Here is a 20890-nt window from a genome sequence, read left to right as displayed (position 1 = left end):
CCAATGAATGAATTCGTTTACCGCAAGGACTGCTCTATTGAGGTGAAGAAATTTTATGCAACCTAATCTTTTGTTATGAGCTAAAGGCTTTACAAGCTAAAATACCAAGTAAAGGTCTATTGAAACCAAATTTGAACTAGAAGGCATCTGTATAACACACGTCCTTATTTACATCCATATCACAGGCAAAAAAATAGCAGAGATGAAGAAAAATATCTGATCATACACTGTGCTCCTTATTTATCAAGAGAGTTTCTTTAGATGTGGCTAAACCACTACTACCTGCTGTATTGTTGCAATATATCTAATGACTGAATACAGCACACACCCAGTTTGCCTGTAATGCAACTAATAACTCTCTCTTTTTTGCTGGTCAAGTAAGAACCCAAACAGCTAATTTCCTTACTCTTTATCCGTAAGTCAGGATATATGTATTGGTTTCTAGCCATGTCAGGCCATTGCCACTTGTATTTACTCAATATGCCAAAAAATTTCATTACACAGTACATTTTGTTGCAACTTCCTCTTAGACTTTTTGTTTGGGAATCAGGAGGGGGAGTTAGGATGGTAAGGATGTTTGGATCTGAATTATTTCATAAAAAGCAAGAAAAGAAAATTATGATTCCTCTCTATATTTACTCCATTACACAAGACATTCTCCTTGACTCGGTACTAAGCTCTTTTGAAAATCTGCCAGGTTCCTAAACATGGATTTAGAAGCCTAAATTTAGGCTCTTGAATCTGAATTGTATTTGCCTGAAGGTACGCAATCTCAAATTCACCCTTAGTATCAGGGAGTGCAGTTTCTCTGGCTTCACTTTTGCTATCAGAAAATAAGTTTATTCAATCTTGAGAATGTACTTTACCACCTGTCAACACAAATTTTTGGTTAAGACGTTTTTATAATGAAGTGTTACCACCTTCCACTAATTTCCAAGTGAGCCCGACTTTCTCTTGGAACAACCAAAAGCTTTACAATTAGCTGTTGTTGGTTCGGTTCTTTTCAGCAACGTATCTTACATCTCTACTGATTGCTGGGCTTTGGAAAGAGACTGAACATGTATTTATTGACTAATCAAAAATACAGTAAAAGTAGAAAGACACAGCAATATTTAAAATCTAGCTGATTACCCTTTGGTGGCAGATGACTAACAGCTTACCTCAGCAAAGCAAAAATTGCTGCCAAAGGTTTCTTCATAGAAATAATCCTTATTTATTATCCAAGTTCACAGCTGTATACACTGCAGGCAGTAACTAAAAACACTTAAAAAGCATGATGCTAAAAAAACAAACCCCAAGTTTACGTGACCATGATGCTTATTAAAGGTCCAATTCTTTCTCATTAAAACCAACAGGAAGGGCTCTGTCAATGGTTTTAGTGGTAATGGAAGTCATCTCACAGAAAATATTCAGACAAAGTCATAAAACTCCATTCTACTCATTAGCAGTAAATGTGTGATTTTCTCTGACATGAACAAGGAAGGTGCTAAACAACTCAAAAAATATCCTTTCTCAAAATAATAAGACAACAATAAAAGCTGTTTTCTGCCCCCCAAGTACATGTGGACCCCCAGCTGTCTAACTCTAGTATTTCTTTCAGAAAAAACGCAATTATACACAGCTGTTGTAATAGTTCTTTTGGGGCTAAATCAGCAATCTTTACGTGGAACAGTATTTTTATAAGATCTATTAAAAACTCACTTATTAATAATCACTATTAACTCTGGTAAAACGTATGGAGTAAGACCAGATGAGTTCACTGAGCAATTCAACGGCTTAACATTGTTTACTTGAAGGGAAGAGCACAGGGAAATAATCTACTTTTCCTCTCCGTGCACCCCATCTTCCCCTCTCATGGTTTTTATTGGTCCTTCCTGTGCTGTAGTCTTCAATGTTTTCATACAGTTTACAGAAGCAAAATACAAAGCCAAGCAAGGTTAGGTGACAAAATACCAGCCAGTGATTTGAAACAGACTGAAATGAGGTAGAATTAAACAGATTCTATCCCTTTCTTCTTGTATCACTACTACAGAAAATAATTACCTTTAAACAAAAAGTTTTGATCCTCATTTCCTGACACTGGGTGCCTGTGGCCCTGTTAGGACTGGAAAGAGGACTATGACACTGAAGATTCACCTGCCAGAGCCAGTAAGACAGAGAAGAACAGAAAGCTCAGGAGTCTGGATGAGGAAATAAGCCTCCTCTGACATAAACTGAAAAACACTTGTCAGACTGAGTATGGAAACAAAATTTAGAGTAAGGAAAATGTCTTGGACACCTTTGTCAGTTCTCTAAGGTTAAACCTGGTGAGTGCCTTAGAGCTTCCGTCCCATAAAGTCTCCCAAAAATGGAGGCAACTGAGGGTGTAGCTGATGACCCAATCTGCTCAGGGATCCAACAGAGACCTCCGAATGAATTAGCAGGCTGTCTTATGCAGCATTACCAGCTCAGTTTCCAGAAACAGTTGCGTTAAGTCTGGACTAATTAGCCACAGCTCCCAGCAAGGCTAATTAGTCCAGGTTCCACATGTGTGCTGACATGGTGGTATTGTCCTGGTTGAAGAGCTAACCTTGCAGTGCTACAGAGTAAACTCCATCATGCAACAAAAGCAGCCTCTGAAGTAACACACACACAAGATATTTAAGATCTTAAAAGTCCAATCTCCTGTTATAACCCATACTGAAAAAGTATATCAAGTAATGCTGTTTATGAATGAGAGGTGGTGGATGCACCAGAAATGTGGCCTACATGGATTACCATGACAGAAATCAGTAGCTTATGAGGCATTTGTTTTTAGGCAACCTGGAAGCCATTCACCCACAAGCCCTCTGTATAACCAGAATTACATATGTGACCAATGTATTGGTACAGCTGTGTGTGTTCTGTGATTACCCACACCACATCAGTCCAATACCTCAGAAAATTTAGATACAACCATACAACCTCCTCTGGGAAGAGGTCCCTAGAAAGGTACCATTTGGCATCATGGCAAAGAACTAACTGGGATCCCTGGGGCAGTTGGAGTCCCACAATTTGAAGACTCTTTTTTTTAATTCAAGTTACAAAGTCTTTTTATTATTGCGTTGGTCTCCTGTCCTGATCCTCCAATTCAGTTCTTTTTCCAGCAAATTTTCTGGTTCAGGTTTTCCCTCAGCCTATTTTTGCTGCTTTCTTCAATACCCTTCCTGCCTATGTTTGTAGTAGTTAAAACACCATTCAGTCCCACAACTCAATATGTTGTAGTAGCAGTTGGAAAACGCTTTTCAGATGTTTATGGCCAGTTTTCAGACCTTCTAGTCATGCCTCTGATGAATCAAAAACCTCCTTATTTTCTTGCACAGGGAGTCGCTGATGAACCCTAGCAAGGGTTTGCAGTTGCCTATACAGCAGCATATACTTCCAATAGTGTGGATATGCCAGGCATTTCTAACCCTTCCAATTCATCTCCCAGTTATTGCAGTTGCATTTTTGGTTTTGTATACATAGTGTAGTGATTTCTGGTGTATAAGTAAGTCCATCTAGTATACATGCTTCATTTGTGTATGCGCTTTTACTGTGGCTAAATCACAGAATCGTAGAATGTCCTGGATTGGAACGGATCTTAGAGATCATCTGGTTCCCTCCTCCCTACCATGGACAGGAAGACCTTCCACCAGACCAGGCTGCTCAGACCCCTGTCTGACCTGACCTTGAACATCTTCAGGGATGGGGCATCCACAGCTTCTCTGGGCAACCTGTGCCAGTGCCTCACCACCCTCACAGCAAGAATTCTTTCTTAGTATTTATTCTAAACCTACTCTCTTTCAGTTTAATGTCATCCTCCCTTGTCCTATCACTACTTGCTCTTGTGAATAGACTCTCCATCTTTCTTCTAGGCTCCCTTCAGCTACTGGAAGGCCTCAATTATATGTCACAGTTAGGTCTTTTATATTACAGTATGTATATAGAAAAAAAGCCAAATTCCTAAAGGGGAGACCATGCCTATTAATGGTTGAAATAATTCTGAGTTTGTGGGTTTTTTTCATTAGAATTCTAGAGTACAAAACATCTACATTGTAACTGTGTTGCTAAACAAGCATATGCATTTTAAGTATATATGTTTTCTTTAAAGGTAGGTATAAACAAAAGAACTCTGTGAGAGCAAATTTGTATTTGCCTATTCTGTTATTATAAATTATGTGATCTTTCCAAATAGAAGCACTGGAATAATTAAACTAATTTTCCAAAATTATTCTAGTATATTCAATTACAGATTTTAATTATTTTGGAGAAATAATTTGCAGTGTTAATGAAAGAGACAGTAGTTAGAATCATGGCAGAGTATGGGTTTCATGTCTCTGCATTCCATAAGCCTTATTAGAAATGTAAATCAAATATTTGATGAATACTAAGAGTCTATTGGGACATTAAAATGAATATTACCATTGTGACTCTGAGAATCAGGTTGAAGTATAACAAAAGTCAGTTAAGGTAAGTGGATTTCGATGCCAAAGGGAACATTAGCTGTTTTATGGAGGCCTCTAGAGTATTATCCAGTATTAAATATGAAAAAATAGATGTTTAAATAACACTCAGGTTGTGACAAACCAACAAAAGACACCAGAATTTCAAAGTTTCAGCTGTTACTTCATATGCATTAATCTCATCTCTCGTGCTGATACAAATTAACTGAGGACAGCAGGGTGGTGGGGAACATGCAGATGGCGCAGGGAAGATAACTATGAGTCTCCCTGTGTCATCCCCTAATCATTCACTATTACAAATACTGAGAATCTTGCCACTGCTTTTGAAGACAGGAAGGTCTAATGCTGACCCTGGCTTATATCTTAAAATATTATTTTGTATTTAACATTCTGTAAAGCCATTCAAAGCTCACCATATTCTACAAAGGACATTTTGATAGCCTGCAAGGTTAAATGGATTTCAGTAATTAGGACAGTTCTACACATTTATACTTCCTATAGTATATAATATTTTGAAAACTGTGCAAGCTGAAATTTATTCTTTCTAGGAGATATCATGTTTTAGAGAAAGGGTAGATGGAAAACATTGATGAGCTATATCTCCTAAGGCAACAGACAAAGGTTGTGTCAGGGAAACAGCCATTACACATTTTATTCCATCTAAGGTCTTCCACAAAACATCATGTTCCATTACTTCTTGTGAACATTTAATAAATTATCTACCTCAATTTTATGTTCGTTTAAAGGGATGGAGGAGTTACACCAGCTAGGGAAAAAAAATATAAAAATTCTACGTGGTCTGCTAAATCCTAAGTGAGGTATGCAAACAAATACTGTTGGTAGTCCTGTGGTGAAGAAAGAACTATATGCCTTCAAATTTGTTTAGGCTATAGTGAAGTCTGAGGATAAATTCAGGTGATGTTTGTATTTGACAGAACCAAGGTTATGAAGAGTGATCCCCTAAAGCCTAAAGAAATTTCTAAATTGGAAAGTGGTAGAAGATAAGCTCTATGCCAAATTTTTAACTATTTGAATGAAATTTCATGCAGGTGATAGTCCTTGTGAAATTTTGATTATATATGAACTGAACTCAGGAGAATAAAAGAATTTCATATTGTTCTAAATTGAATTTTTTTACATCTTGTACCATAACTCTATTTACTTATTAGGATTCATATTGAGACAATTTGGGGTAGTTATCTCCATTTTCTACATTCTTCCCTTTCTCTGTCATTTCTATAATTGTATCTGTGGCTAATACATTTCATGACCTTTTATTTTAAGGTATCAATTACAACATATTTAATAAGAGAAAATGTACATGTAGATTTCCTCTGCATGATGTATTGCTTGAAGTACTCCATATTCAAGGGAAAGAGAGAATCAGTGTAATAAGCAGTTTTTTCCCCAGTGCTGTGATGGAAGTTCTGGAAAAAAACAGTCCCCAAACCATCAATAAAACAGAATATTGTCAAAATACTTTCTCATAATAGATTGCCAATTTTCTCTTCGACCTAGAAATATTAATGAAAATTATAAATCTTCACAAAATACAAAAATTTTCCAGAGACTTTGTTCCAATTGTTTCTACAGAATTTAATGGAGTGAACCATAAATGAGGCTGGTTTGTTTTCCCAGGATAAAGACATTAATAAAAATTTTAAGTTATTAAGTTTTTACATAGACCTTTCCTGTTACATTCAAATAGCCTTTCAGCACTGGAAAAACAAAATAGTAAAAGCAGCCTCAGTAACTAACATAAAACTTTCCATCCTACTAACATAAAACTTTCAAATTAATTTTTACAGAGATTCAATCATGAACTGTTTCAAAACAGGGATATAAGTGACTTAAGTCATTATTTAATTACTTTCACACAGTATTTAAGTCAATGTAACAGTATTATGCCAATACTTAAATGAAAGTTACTCTTATGCCTCCTAACCTATGACTAAGACCAATCATTTGGAGTGATGAGCTTAATTCAAATCAGTTTTTCTATTGATGCCATTGGCCTCTGGATTAAACACTACAAGCAGGGCCTGTCTGTGTATTTAGAAGACAGTAACATTTCAAAGGAAATATCTATTTTTTACTTAATCATTTAGTCTGGAATGTTTTCTAACAAAAGAACTACAGAGATTTTAACCATCATTGTATTAAGCCATTATTGCATGTTCTTGGATAAGAAATGAGGAATAGTGCAATAGGACATAGCATAGTGCATAGGAAATAGCAATTTTTTTCATTTAACAGAAAATGTTTATTAATATGCAAATTAGAAAATCCATCATTTTTTATAGCTTTTTAAGTGACAAAAATATATTAACTGGACTTTTTAGCCTACAGTGTTGATGACTTTTGTGAAGAAAATGCAGTCTGTTGATGAGTATCTTACAGTATTCAGTCATCTACCAAACAGAGATTCATTAGTTACTGTCTTGAACTACAGCAGAGAGATATCTTGGATCTTATGCTCCACATCTGTTGTAGAGATTTTCCTTCAAGAAATTGGATGGTTATCACAAAGGTATCCAATGCCAGGGGTACAGTTTCAAACAATGGATTCAAAAGAAATTGCCGCAAGCATTCCACTTTCAGCACAACTTAAAGGAATTGAAATAATAATTTATGAATCAGAGGAGAAAACTCCAACCAAAATGGTCAAGATGACAGATGCTTCCAGTGCAAAAAACAGCTCCTTGCTGGGTGACAGACAGTATTAGAGATGCTACACTAAAACTCAGTTTCAGATAGAATAGCAGAACTGAGACCAATGTAATCCCAGCAAAACAAATAATAGAAAACCAAAAAGTTACTCATCATCAAAACTGACAACCAAGTCTGTTTTCTTTAGGAGAAACATGAACACTGATAGCCAAATCCCACACTGGTAGGAGGACTGGTCATTCTCTAGGAGAATTCACTAGGTTAAAGACTTTTTGTGTTTGTTTTGATCAAGCAGATATAACAGTTGATACCCAGAAAAGTGTTTAATCCTTCTACTGAATAGAATGCAAGAGATAATTTAGAAGAAAAAGAAATAATTACTCACTAGGCTAAGTAATGCTAGTTCGTATAGAGTCACTACAACAGAATGCAAAAAGATCATAATCTGAAAGGAAACAAAGCTCTTGTCTTGATACACAGAATGCCTAAATAATAGAATTCACATAACTATAGAGCACTTCGATTATATTTTTTCTAGCTGTGTCATTTTTAAACCAGGTATGAAGGAGTAGAATCTTAGTCTATAAAATATTCTTCTGGATATTAACACAAATGATTTACATGGAAATCAATTGTTGATATCATAAATGGTTGATCTGATGATATTGCACAATATAAATTTGCTATATAAGTTTGTTGGGTTTTTTTTGCTATAAGTTTGAAGAGTGGATGAGTGACTTCATGGAGTGCTGCTGTTCAAAAAAAGGAAGCACATCTATGTAAATCAAATAATTGATTATTTTTATGTCATATACTTTAGAGAGCTTTCAATGTAACAATAGATTACAGAAACACGTGACAGGACATTTAAAAGCAAAATGCTGTTACTCAAATAACTGAGATAGCAGCATAAAGCAAAGACTACCTTTGTTGAAGAAAGGAAAAATGTAAGAAAATATTACAAACAAACTGTCAAGCAGATGATAGCATATAACAATCCTGTTATTTTGAATATAAAGTTGTATAGATAAATTTTGCTGTTAAAAACGCTTCTACACTGTAGTTGTTCCATTTTACAACATGGGTTGGTTTTTTTTGCCACTGCTTTCAACTGTAAAAGAATCCCGTATAACAACATAGAGTTAATCAGTAAAGTAATTTTAGTGGGTCAAAGCCCCTGTGGTCCTGATTTTGTAATCATGACAAGAAGTTGAATATTGTTATTATGGATAGATTGGAATTTGCCTAAAAATTATCAAAACCTAACAGGAAAAAAAACAAAGCAATGTTACAATTTTATGGTTCTAGTAAAGAAATTAGGTGGATTCTCTACTTTGACAACTATTTTTCTTCTGAAAAGGCAAGTTTTAAAGCTTTTTTATGTTACTCAATCTCCTGCATATATTCACTACTGACAGAAAGAATTCAAGGACCTGTCTCAACAGGCGATAAGACCTTGAGAACATGTATGTTAGGTAAGTGCTTGGAGGAAAGGACTGAGTGTGTATGTACATAAACATATGAAACAAGGACAAAAAAAGAAGCTGCTCCTTAGGAAGCCAAAAAAAAAAAAAAGATGAAACACGAACATCGTACATAGACTAATATCTAAACTGAATATTGGAATGATTCTCCCTTCATAGTTATCAAATAACAAGTTTGAACTCTCTATCTTCATTGTCCTGTCAAGAGATCTTGGAGTGTGGGAGCAATGATAATTCACATTTCCTGCTCTGTAGTTTCTTTCACTGGATACAGATTTTTTTTATTTTAAGGTATATTATGCAAGTCTTCAACTTTATATATTCTATATGTACTATAAATACATACCCATATATCTGTATAAACGCATTATACTGTGCATATACTGAAATACATTATAAGTATCACAACATATATTTTAATAGGAGTGATAGTTAAATCAATTTACATGGTCCTTCTCCTCACAGACACCAAGTTTTCTAAACTTTTAAAACCTAATATATATCTTTCTGACCAATAATACTGCAATAATAAATCTTTTTTATGTATTATCGAATAATAAACCTTCTTAAATCATGTAAAAGGCATATTTGTAGCAATAAATGGTGAACATTCAACTTCTCTCCCACATACTGCTATTCTGCACTACAATTTGTGAATCTCTTAATAGCTACCTAATCTTTAAGATCATATTTTCTGCTGATTCACTTTTTCTTATTAGGGATCAAAATATCCTACCAAAAGGGGGAATAAATACTTTCCTGTCAAAACTGAGATGAAATATAAAGTGAGGTCTCAGAGAGGTCTGTCCCAAGTCCGGTTCTATTCAATATTTTCATTAATGACTACTAAGATAATGGAATGGAGAAGTCACTTATAAAGCCTGTAGGTGACACCATGCTGGAAGCAGTTACAAGCACTTTACAGGAGAGTAGTCAAACTCAAAATTATCTTGATAAATTGGAGAAATGGCCCAAAGTCAATAAGATAAAATTCAATAAAGACAAGTGCAAAGTAGTAAACTTGGAAAGAAACAGTCAAATGCTGAAAAATGAGGAAGAATGTCTAGGCAGCAGTAAAGACTTGTGCTCTAGAGAACAACCATCAGAATGGCAGCTGAAAGCACAGTTGCAAACAGAGCATGTTTTAACAGACACGCTGCCACTCAAGTATAGAAGGGATGAACATTCTCTATCAGCATTGGAGGGCCTTCAAGAGCAGTTCATCCAATTAAGGAACTAAAGTCAAAATCTACCTGAAAAAGGGTTTAAAAAGACAATGCCATTAAGACACAAGTGAACCTGTAGAGTTCTCTTAATGGAAAGCACTTAATTTTTTTTTACTTCATGTGTATACTAACACACAGAGATTAACACTGGCACAGGTCAGAGACTTCAACAGGTGAATATGATCTAGCTACTGCACAGAGAAAACCTGAGGCCAGAGACAAATGAGGACAAATTGGAGACAAATCAGTGGATGCACACTGCTACAATACTTTCATGTTTGTCCATAATAATGAAATACGAACTTCTTACTTGTAGCAGTTTGTGATTTGGAAAATCTCCTAGACAAAAAGATTGCAAATGCAAAATAGACAAAGCAGCATTATGGCTATTTGTTAACCATTTCAGTGTGGTGCAGATGTTAATTTACTTACACTTCTAAAAAGCTTTTAAAACGTGTGTTATTGTGTGAAGGGAAATTTGTTAATATTGCATGAAATATACTGGGAAACTGAGACATTAATACTTATATAAAAATATAAATTTCCTGTAGTGACAATAATGAAAACACAAACTGCTAGGTGGAAAGGGATGTGGTATGATTGATCATAGAATCATAGAACTGTGGAATGGTTTGGGTTGGGCAGGACCTTTAAAGATCATCTAGTTCAACTCCCTTGCAATGAGCAGGGACATGTTCAACTCAATCAGGTCGTTTAATGCCCTGTCCAACCTGACCTTGAACATTTCCATGGATGGGGCATTCACCACCTCTCTGGGCAACATGTGCCAGGGTTTTACCACTCTCATTGTAAAAAAAACTTCTTCCTTATATCTAATCTAAATCAACCCTGTTACAGTTTAAAACCATTACTCCTCGTCCTATCACAACAGGTCCTGCAAAAAATTTGTCCTCATCTTTCTCATAGGTCTCCTTCAAATACTAAAAGGCTGCAATAAGAAATTTCCTTCTGGGCCTGTGACAGGACAAATTGCTAAGAGAGAAGATGAGAAATCTGAACAATCCCCTCTATTTCAGTGATCCTAAGTGGTGTCATTAGAGAGAGGAGGAAAAAAAAATCATCCTAAGCTTCAGTCAAGCGATTACACCCCACAGATTTGAAAAAAGCCCTTACAATGAAAAATGCTGGTCCAAGGAAGATCCTTTCTGCCCGGTAATCGCTCAGATGACCCCAGAAGCACACTGCTCTTTGTTCCACCTCTGGCCATACACTGATGGATAAGGAGCACAAGCCTGCTGTGCTTCCCACTCATAACCTGCCACTGGATTCTCTGTGATAGAAGATGTGTGTAGAGAAGTCCCATCATTTAAATTTAATTATTCTCCAACTTTCTTTAAAGCAGATTTGACAATGCATCATTATTTGTACAATCTATTAGTATTAGGATAGTGCTCAGCAGCCCCAGGCACAGAACAAGACCCTCAGTGCCAGATTCTAACACAGTTGGAACAAAAAGCCAATCCAAGATTTTATAGCTTAGGTATAAGAGGAAGAGACAAGACAAGAGAATAAAAACAAGACAGCATCAGTCTGGATGACAGGCAGCAGTGTCAGCACACTACTAGTTCAACTGTTGTCAACTATTCTGTAGACATCGTAGCAAAGGAGAATTTTAAGGAGAAAATTTACTTTTCAGATTGTTGTACTGTTGTTCCAAAGTAGATTTTTAGAATAATTCTAAATGTGATGTAAAATATGAACAGACCTGCAAAAACTCTCTTTATCAACTTAGTAGACATTTGTTTTGTTTAGATCTCAACTTTATTATCAAAACATCTTAATAATAATCTTGGACTATAACTATTGTCAAAAAAAAAATAATTTTTAAACCATGTTGAAAACAAGGTTGGTGGCTGGCCCAGGGTACTTTGGGCTGGGTGAGTAACCCAAACTGCATTTTCCAGTTCTATGTGCCACCCACCCAGCATAGTGATCATACACTAAGAGCAAAACAATCAAGCAAATTAAGTTCTTAAACACAAATTTTTACCTTTCTTTTAAGAAGGAAATGACAAAAAGAGAAACACAGGTTTTTGTTTGTGAGAAACACAGAGAAACACAGGCTTTGTTTGTATATATGTGGAAGGTTAGAACAAACATTGATTAGATAGCTTTTGGATTCAGCAGGGATCCTTGTTGACAAACACTCCAGATGTTATGGGAATTCTTTAACCTTTTAAACTCATACTAATCTGTAATTCTTCCAGGAGAGAATCAGCAGTCAAGGAGAAGGGTATACTCTACATATTTTATTTCCTTTTGCTGCAGTTGATAGTGAATGACCCACAGCCCTAAAGACCTGAAGGAATCATTAGATAGATTTGCAGTTAGCCTTGATCCAGCAACCATTATGTAGGAAATGCGAAGCTTTACAATGGCTCTATTAAGACATTCTATTAATGCATCTATTCATTATCACTAGCTCTCTTGTAGAGTTCTCACACAGTGGAATTTAAATTTCTTGATGTTATATTTGGCTTAAATGGTCATCAGGATAACCTTCGTCTGCCCCAGGGTTCATTACTGCAGAGGTGTGGAGAACATTATTAAACAACAGCACAAGGAAAGAAACTCCTGAGTATTGTGCTCTGCCAGATGTAGGAAAGCTATTACACCTTTGTTCCTACTGCAGTATTCACAGCTTCCTGTTGCTTGTCCTTTAAGATTTTGTTTAATGAAAAATAAACAGCTTTAGGAGGCAATTTCCCATCAGTGATGCAGGAAGCTTATTTTTCTTCAGAACATGAAGGGTACTCAACACAGAGGGGTCCAGCTCTACAAATAAGGCTTTTCTGGTGTGACTGCCATTGAAATTACTGTTAGGTGTTGTTTATTTAACAATTTATGCATAGTTACAAATTTGAACCACAGTAAGGAAGAATTCAGAGAGAAAATAACTGCAAGGTGCATTGGGGAAAGCTTCAGTCAGAGAGTGAGTGACACTTCTGAGTTGAACCTCCAAAACCACGAGAGCTTTCCAAAAGTCCCACTAACAGGCACCAGTTATCATGGAACAGCCCAGTGGGACTGAAAACTGATGAAAGTTCAGCATGAGTCAAGCTCTGAACCACAGGTTGTGACAAAGGCAGTGTGGGACAGCTGTAATATCCTCTGTTAGCTTCATGCTAACACCTATGCTGGGGACCTTCTGCATCTCCCCTGTCTGTCTGCAGCTTGGAAGCAAATGGGCACTGACTTTAATGAGGATACATTGCTTCAACAGGTCTCTTAGACTTCACTGTTTTACACTCTCATTTGTTGTTTCAAATCAAGCCAGATCAGTCTGCAAACTAAAAACACCTATATAAACCTTACCTTCCACTAATATACATGAAGATTTAAGTATATGAAAAATCTGGACACTTCTGTGCTTAAATGAAGAAATGGTTTACTACCTCCCTGCAAATGCAGAACAATCAACAAGAGGCGAGGCTGATATAAATTAAGATTGTTTACAGGAAATTATTCAAATTCAAGTAGAACATGTGATATTTCATATTCTTAGCCTAAACATTGGATATTTTGTACAAATACAGGACTAGTTATCAAGATCAAAAATGCAAAGATGAAAAAGCATGGATCTTATCAGAGGCAACTAAAAAGGTCCAACTGCAGAGAAAATCCTTGCTGTGTTTATTTTACTTGAAAATACTCCAATTATCAGGATGCTGCAACCGTGAAGAGTTTGCCTTAACAACATATAAACAGGATTAGCTCACAACTATTTACCTGATCCAGCCTCAACCAGCATTAATAGTAGTAATTTCAGTGACTGTAGAATTAAATAACAAGATAATATGGCTGGACTTTTCAGCAAATATAGAAGCAGAATAACTGCAGTCCCATTTCCTTACCTACACACATGCATAGTTCCTCTGAACTTGATATAAATGTTTACCTGAATAGAACAAGCAGCACAATGAGTCAACCAGAGAAATAAAAGGTATATTTAAAAATAGGTTACAATACTGCTTTCCAAAAAAAATATTTAAAGAAATATTTTTCATAACAATTAGCTATAATTTCAATAGCTATTTGAAAGCATATGGCCAAAATTGATCGGTTCATTAGCTTTATTTTTCTTATTTTTTTCAAACAAAGTACAGCAGTGTTTCACTGAGGCATTCTCCTGACTGCATAGTGCATGGCATTCTGATTTTCAATAGCAGAATGAAGTAGCAGCACAAATTGGTTTGAAATATGATGAAATAGCATCATTACTGCTGTATGAAATCTAAAAATCACTGCACTATGACCTTAATTTTAATTGGCTTTTTCATTAAGCCAGCAGCTAAACCCCACCACTGATAGAAAGCCATTCAATTATTTCTAGTCAGTTCCTAACTTCTCAGCAAGCACTGTGTTATCTGGTAACACAGACACTGACTTTTCCTCACGCTGTGAAGAACAAGGTATGTACAAATACATCTGAAGAATCACCTGTGGTTAAGTTCATTTGACATAAAGGAAGCTCCCAGGAGTCAAAAAGCAGATTTCTAAAGGAAAACACAAACATGTTTGTCTGTATAAGCCTCCATTCAGCACTCATGAGTCCACTCTTGGTACCACTGTCTTTTTAATTCCTGACAGTGTCATGACTACAGTCTTGTTTGGTCAAATTATTCTACTGGCTTTGCTTATACAAACACAGAGACTCAAAACAACATGTCTAGTAGACTTTCATTTATTCAGCTTTTTTCTCCTATCTCACCTAATATTTCTAATGCACATTTCACTGTTATTTTGCAACAGAGAGTCTTCTTTCTTATTTTGACAGTAAGATCTTTTTATTTAATGCTGAATATTTGTGTTTTGCTAGATATACTCTTGTTTTTTTCTAATAATTTTACTGTCTTTAGTGTCTAACCTTTATATCAAATAAGCAGGTTCTATAAAAATCAGATTTGTAGTTATGAATGGTACTGATGTAATTAAAACTCACAAGATAACATGTAAAATTAAAAGTCTTCGGCATTTTCCTGCCTAAATTATTGTTAGCCAAAGACAGTACTCATTCATTACTGGAAATGGAAAAGTAACAGGACATTTAGCATCTGGACAGATATTTGCATGGGCCCTGTTTTTTCAGCAATGTTTAGATTCAATTAAAAAAAAGCCACCAACAAAAGCAGTAAGAGTAAAATGAGATGGAAAAATTTTCAAGAGATCTGATTATGTTTTTTCTTACCTGTGCTCAGACTAAATAGCCACATGGCCAGGGGCCCTGTTTTAACCTTCCATAGATTAGTCACAGGGCCATGCAGGATGCAATGTTCACCCAAAAAAGTTCAGTGTAGTAACTATCAGTAGATCTCTCCACCATTTTGCCTCGACACATAGACCTCCCCTTCCCCCTTATCTTTCCATTCCTGAATAAGTAGACTGATGCTGTGGGGTGCTTTGCACTGGCACAGAAGATGGTTTCATCAAATCAGTATTCAGGAATTCCAAACATTCAACCAGTTGCAGTGTCTCTCCCAAGCAATTTAGCAAGGTTTTACTCTGTTAATAATTCATCTTCAGAAATAATGACATCTATATTATAATATTGAGAAAGAGAGGGCACTTTGCAGATAAGTGGAATTTATTCAAAATGCTTCCATGTTGGAAATCATTTTATGGGTGCCCTTTAGACACAGGCACATCTCCACGTTTTAGCAATTATTCATCATTTACATGTTAACAATTTAGGAGAGTTTTAAAATCAAAATGCATAAGAAGCCTACACATTGCCTCAAATGGCCAAACAAGTCTTGATAGCACTTCACAGCTAAGAGACTCTAAATAAATTGAATAATGATTTGGGAAGCATGAACCTTTTCTGAACACAGGGAAAAGTAGCAATAGTCTCCCAAATCTAGGATACAAGACAGAAATCTGTCTCCCAGTCACAAAATCTCCTGTTACCATAGTGATGGGGACTGAGCAAATGACTAAAAATACCTGGTCTTATTCACACTGTCTTAGGAATGTGACCTAAATGACATGTAATACATGATTTTCCATGAAAAAGTGATTGCATTTACTGGAAGCCAACACTGGAAAGCAGATAATGTGCAAGCACAATGTGTGGTCAGACACTCAAAGATGCAGCTTGGAAAGAAAGCTTGGAAAGGCATGCAAAAAATTATGATAAAAAGAAACCACATGTAGGTCATCAACAAGTCAAAAGCGCCAACTAGATGTAGGTTTCTCTCACTAAATAAAGCTGGTCTTTAAAAGCAGTCTTTGGAAGTGTTGATACATAAAATTAACCATAACCTCCAAAGAAGTTCACAAGAATCCCCCATTTGTGATAACTTGCAAACTTAGGACAACTCATGTTTAGACCAGTTTTGTTCACAGCACCTACATATGTCACTATAAATTAAAAGTGAGCTATTAAAGTGTGCTAGAGGAGAAACTGCAAGTGGCATCTCCCACCTCAACTTGTGAGGTTCCCAAAAAGACTCTCTCTCTGTAAGTCACACAGGAGCTGCTGCTGCTGCTCTACATTGAGAGGATCATTGCAGGCTCTTCCACTGACTTCCCCGGGAAAAACAAAAGCCAGAAGGAACATGAGACTCTAGATGTGTTTGAAGGGCTTATTAGTTACAGTTTTATTTTGATTTTTAAACAAATGATCTCCCTCCAATTTACAGTTCAGGATACCCTAATTCTTGCCTTGTGATGTCTTATTTTATTTACAGTCTTCTAAGAATATTTTCATTTATTAATGTTTCTAAAAGTTCTCTGCACTGAGTCGTTTAAGGATGTTGGAAGGTAAACACCATTGAATTTAGAAAGGGGTTAATGTTTTGCCTGGAGACATCTGCAAACGCAAACCTGCCACAAAATTGCTCTACATCCTCTTAAGTATATTTAAAAATAGTGTGGAATTATATCCCAGCATTTTTAGACACAGTGGAATTGCAGAAAAATGGACTTTATTTCAAGTATAATGATAAAATGCTCCATTTTGAAAAAGATCATCAGTATCAGGTAAGTTTTGTCCTGACTATGCTTTTAAGAATAGTAAAAAAATCAAACAAGCAAAAAGCCCAAATCCTGCAGAACCTGCAGTTGAAATTTTTTAGCATTGTAAAGCCATTATAAGAGACCATGTACCTGAACAAACATACTGGAAGACTTGCTGTATCCTACCATCCACACTATCTCAAAAATTCAAACAGATCATTTCTCTCCATCTTTTTGTCAACTTCTCTCTAGGAAAACATTGTTTCATAAACTGAAAAAGAGAAGTTTGTTCATATATATCTTTACAATAAAGTATTGGGCACTGAAGGTTTTTTCAGAAATGTTTTCTTCAGAAATATTTTCTTCTTTTTTAGCACTATTTTTTTCAAAGCCAAGTTAGTATGCTTGACACACTTTGTATGGAAACATAGGCCTATGCAGAGGTTATATGGTGCAGTTTGTTGCTGACTTACTCTTGCACTGAAGGGAAGGTCATGCATCATCCTTGCGGAATGAAAAGGAGAACAGCTACACTGAGAAACATCTCTTTACTAGAATTTCTCAACAGGAAAAAGTGATGGTCAGTAGAACTTGTCTGGTAAAAAGAGGTTGAGGGAGGTGAAAAATTATAGCAGTTAGTACTCTTTTTTACTTGGCAGATACACTCAACCTAAATCAGTATTTAAACCACCCCCCTGAGGTAAAAGGTAAGGGGAAAACTCAGAGTGGAAGAAATTTTCTCCAGTATTATTGTAATTCAAATGCCCATAGATACCACAGTTACTTAAAAAAAAAAAAAAGGGAGAAATCACAGCAGTAGGCTAACAGTCAATTAAATATAGTATATAATATAGTTTCAATCAAGAAGAGTAACTCAGAGATAGGTGTTGTGTGATTTATTTGGTACTGCTCAGGAAAGGAAAAGTACCAAATAAATACAAAAACTTCGCAGTCTCCTATACTTTCATGTCCACAGAGTATTTCAGGTAATATACAGATTTTTGCTGATTTGGTGTGATTTTGCAAATCTTTCTCCCTGAGAGACAGAGGTTAGTAGTCTAGCTCATACACTACTAATTAACAAAGCCATCAGACTTCCTGTAAGGGTTAACACCAGTAGATCATATTGCACTCCGTGCCTGAACATCTATAACATGTCTCTTTCTGTCTTCAAAGCAGAGAAAATTAATGTCACTTTAACATTTCAGAAAAACAGCATCTACCTTGTTTGTACTCTAGTCTTTGAAGGCCATGAATCAAAAAACAGCAAAAAAAAAAAAAAAAGACAATACATTGGGCTGCAACATCTTATTTAGGGGGTAGTACATTCTTATTTCTCTGAAATATCTACTTAAAGGAGAAGGGTAAAAAAAAAGTCAATACATTTCTAACTCTTAGGTATGAAAATGGTCACCTAAGTCCAATTTGCAGTATTGTAAAAATTCATACCTATTCTCTTTTTCTCAGCTTTTTCCCAGGAGGGAAGTTATTTTCTAGTGTACACACTCGACTAATCTAATCATATTCTGTGATGAAATGACCACCTCTTATTCTGGAAGAGGAATTGGAAGGGCAATGGATCAGACAAAAAGGAAATTCAGACTAAATTTTTCAGTCTAAACTGCTTTTTATTTACCTTAATATCTTCATAAAATCCTTGGGGTGATACGGACTTCACAAACAAAAACATCCAGAAGAATGAAGAGGGGAGTGAACAGAGCATTTGGAGCTAAAGACAGGCAGTTTTGGTATTAGTCAACTGTTTCCTCTTCTTTCAATACTTCTCTGCTTATGTACCACAAGAAGCAGCCCTTGTCTCTGTGTCTTCTTCATATTGTCATTTATGCTTCTCCTGATCCTTGCTGTTTAGTGACTTTCCTACCATACAGCTGAACAACAGCATCTATCTTCTCTACCACACTTGCTTGACTTTATAGTGAGCTACCAAACTGATGAGGAAACAGGGGAAACAAGTGCAGGCATAAAAAGTAGTTCCACGAATTAAATAGGCAATACACGGATAGCTCAAAAAAAATTGCAGAGAAATCTTCTTTAAAGAGGTTCTGTAGACACACAAGTTATTATTTCATTATGGGAGACGTCCATTCATCTCATCAAGTGCTATTCATTTTCCACAAAATCCTCCCAACATACAATGGCAATAATACTAGGAAAAAAATCTTGGCTAGAATGATGAAAAGGATAAAGTGTTAAGAAAATTGTGATGACACTCAGTTTTGCACTTTCTCACCTAATATGCCATTACAAATCCTCCTTTCTGACAGTTTGTGACACTGCCCATCATTTCACGGCTAGCAAAGTTACAGACTAAGAACCAAAATACACTGACATGATCACAAACAGCAGCTTAAAAGAGATAAAATATTTAATGATAAAAGATATTTAAATAAGCTCATCTAGTTACTGATTTATTTAATGTCTTTATTTATTTGATATTTATTTATAAAATAAAAATTAAAATATTAATATTTCAAAATATTATTTAAATAAGTTGAATTTATTTACATAAACTCATCAAGTGACCAAGAGAAACTTTTTATTCAGGCTAAACCTTACAGTTCTATAGGGCTACTATGACATCTAAGGAATGCAGCTGTGCATATGGAGGCATGAAATCATCCTTGCACACAAAAAGCACTTTAAAATAATTGTGTTGCAGACACGGAACATTAATTAAGATTAAACAGAGTACTGAAATTAAAATAAAAGACAATTCTATTAAAAAATAGGACGACTCACATTTTTTCTTGTCTACCCACTGCTCTAATTCAAAATACCAAATTGGTGGAGAGAGATCCAAAACACGAGTTTGACACCTAATGCAGGTTATCTTTGAATAATACCTTCCAGTTGCTGGTAGGGATGGTCCATGACTTGTAGACTGTAATTACAGATATGTTTCACTTTCACTACTGTAAGAAACAAGTGAAGGGTGACTAAAGAAACAGATGAGAAGGTGGAAGTAAGAGGTGTACATCGTACAAGAAAAATCTTAAAAGAAAGCAACAACAAATTCCATTCATGTAAACTCATACAAACAGATGAACACGTACATAAAAACAATTACTCCATAGTACTGATAGTACATTTCATCCCAAGTTTCAGAAGTTGATCAGGAACAATATGAAATGCTATCTGCCCATAATCAGTCTTGGAGGAAAGACAAGGTTCTGTACCTCAGAAGAGGAAAATTGGAACCATGAAATTTGGCAGGATGAGAAAATCTGTGTTCAATTCCTTTTTTTTTATTAAACATATGTTGTGGGAAGAAAAATATGTATTTGTTTTCTACAGTCCAAAGTAGATATCACAAAAGTCTGGCTCACCTCATCATTAATTATATTAGCAGCAACAACTCCCTCTCTTCCAGTGTATAAAGCAACATAATATTTCTAAAGGCTGATGTTTACCAAATAATATGACCTGATTTTGATTACCTTATTTTAGGATTCTGGAAAACTAATAAAATAGATTGTTTAATGGATTTTAACTGTAGGAGTCAGTTCCTACTTGACCCCCTTCTTTGAATTAGATACAAGTTTTCTTACAGTGTACTTCTTAGATAGGAGGCTTAGCCATCATTAGATGAATGATAACCGAAGTTATGCAGCCTCCATAAACACTCAGTCTGCAACGTGCAAAAGCTCTTTTAACTTGGTATAAACTTTGAGATAGAAGGCAAAAGTGCATATTACAGCATGTAGTTTCTCAGGAACTGGTATGTCATTCCTCAGGAACTGGTATTTCAATTAGCAATACTAGAGGATATACACGAAAGACAGTAATTATCCTATAGAATACAAGGTCTACATTCTACAGAATACATGTTTTTTTTTAGCAATTGCAACTTAAAACAACGTGGGAGAAGAAAAGTGAAATAAACATTCTGTTAGTTACATCCTGTTTCTCTACTTGAAAAACTGCAGGCCCCAGGACTAACAGTACAATATGCTTGTACACCAAGACTCTCTGAAGGCAGAGGGATTGAGCTTCACATGGGGCATTCTCTTCTAAAAACTGATAGAGAGCCTTCTTGAGATCAAGAGAT

At 35.6% G+C, this 20890-nt stretch overlaps 1 protein-coding gene across 1 annotated transcript in view; it reads right to left on the bottom strand.

Annotated features, from left to right (window-relative positions):
* Positions 1-20890, bottom strand: part of IQCM (IQ motif containing M) — a 75329-nt gene that overhangs the window by 18499 nt on the left and 35940 nt on the right. The window contains 2 exon segments of the mRNA XM_051790140.1: positions 17015-17092; positions 19582-19723. Coding sequence (XP_051646100.1) covers positions 17015-17092; positions 19582-19723 — 220 coding nt within the window.

This window comes from Manacus candei, unplaced genomic scaffold (assembly GCF_025592945.1).
Source record: "Manacus candei isolate 608988 ecotype Guabito, Panama unplaced genomic scaffold, ASM2559294v1 h1tg000028l, whole genome shotgun sequence".
Taxonomy (NCBI): Eukaryota; Metazoa; Chordata; class Aves; order Passeriformes; family Pipridae; genus Manacus; species Manacus candei.
Note: the sequence above shows the minus strand (reverse complement) of the source record. Positions and strands in the feature narration are given on the sequence as shown.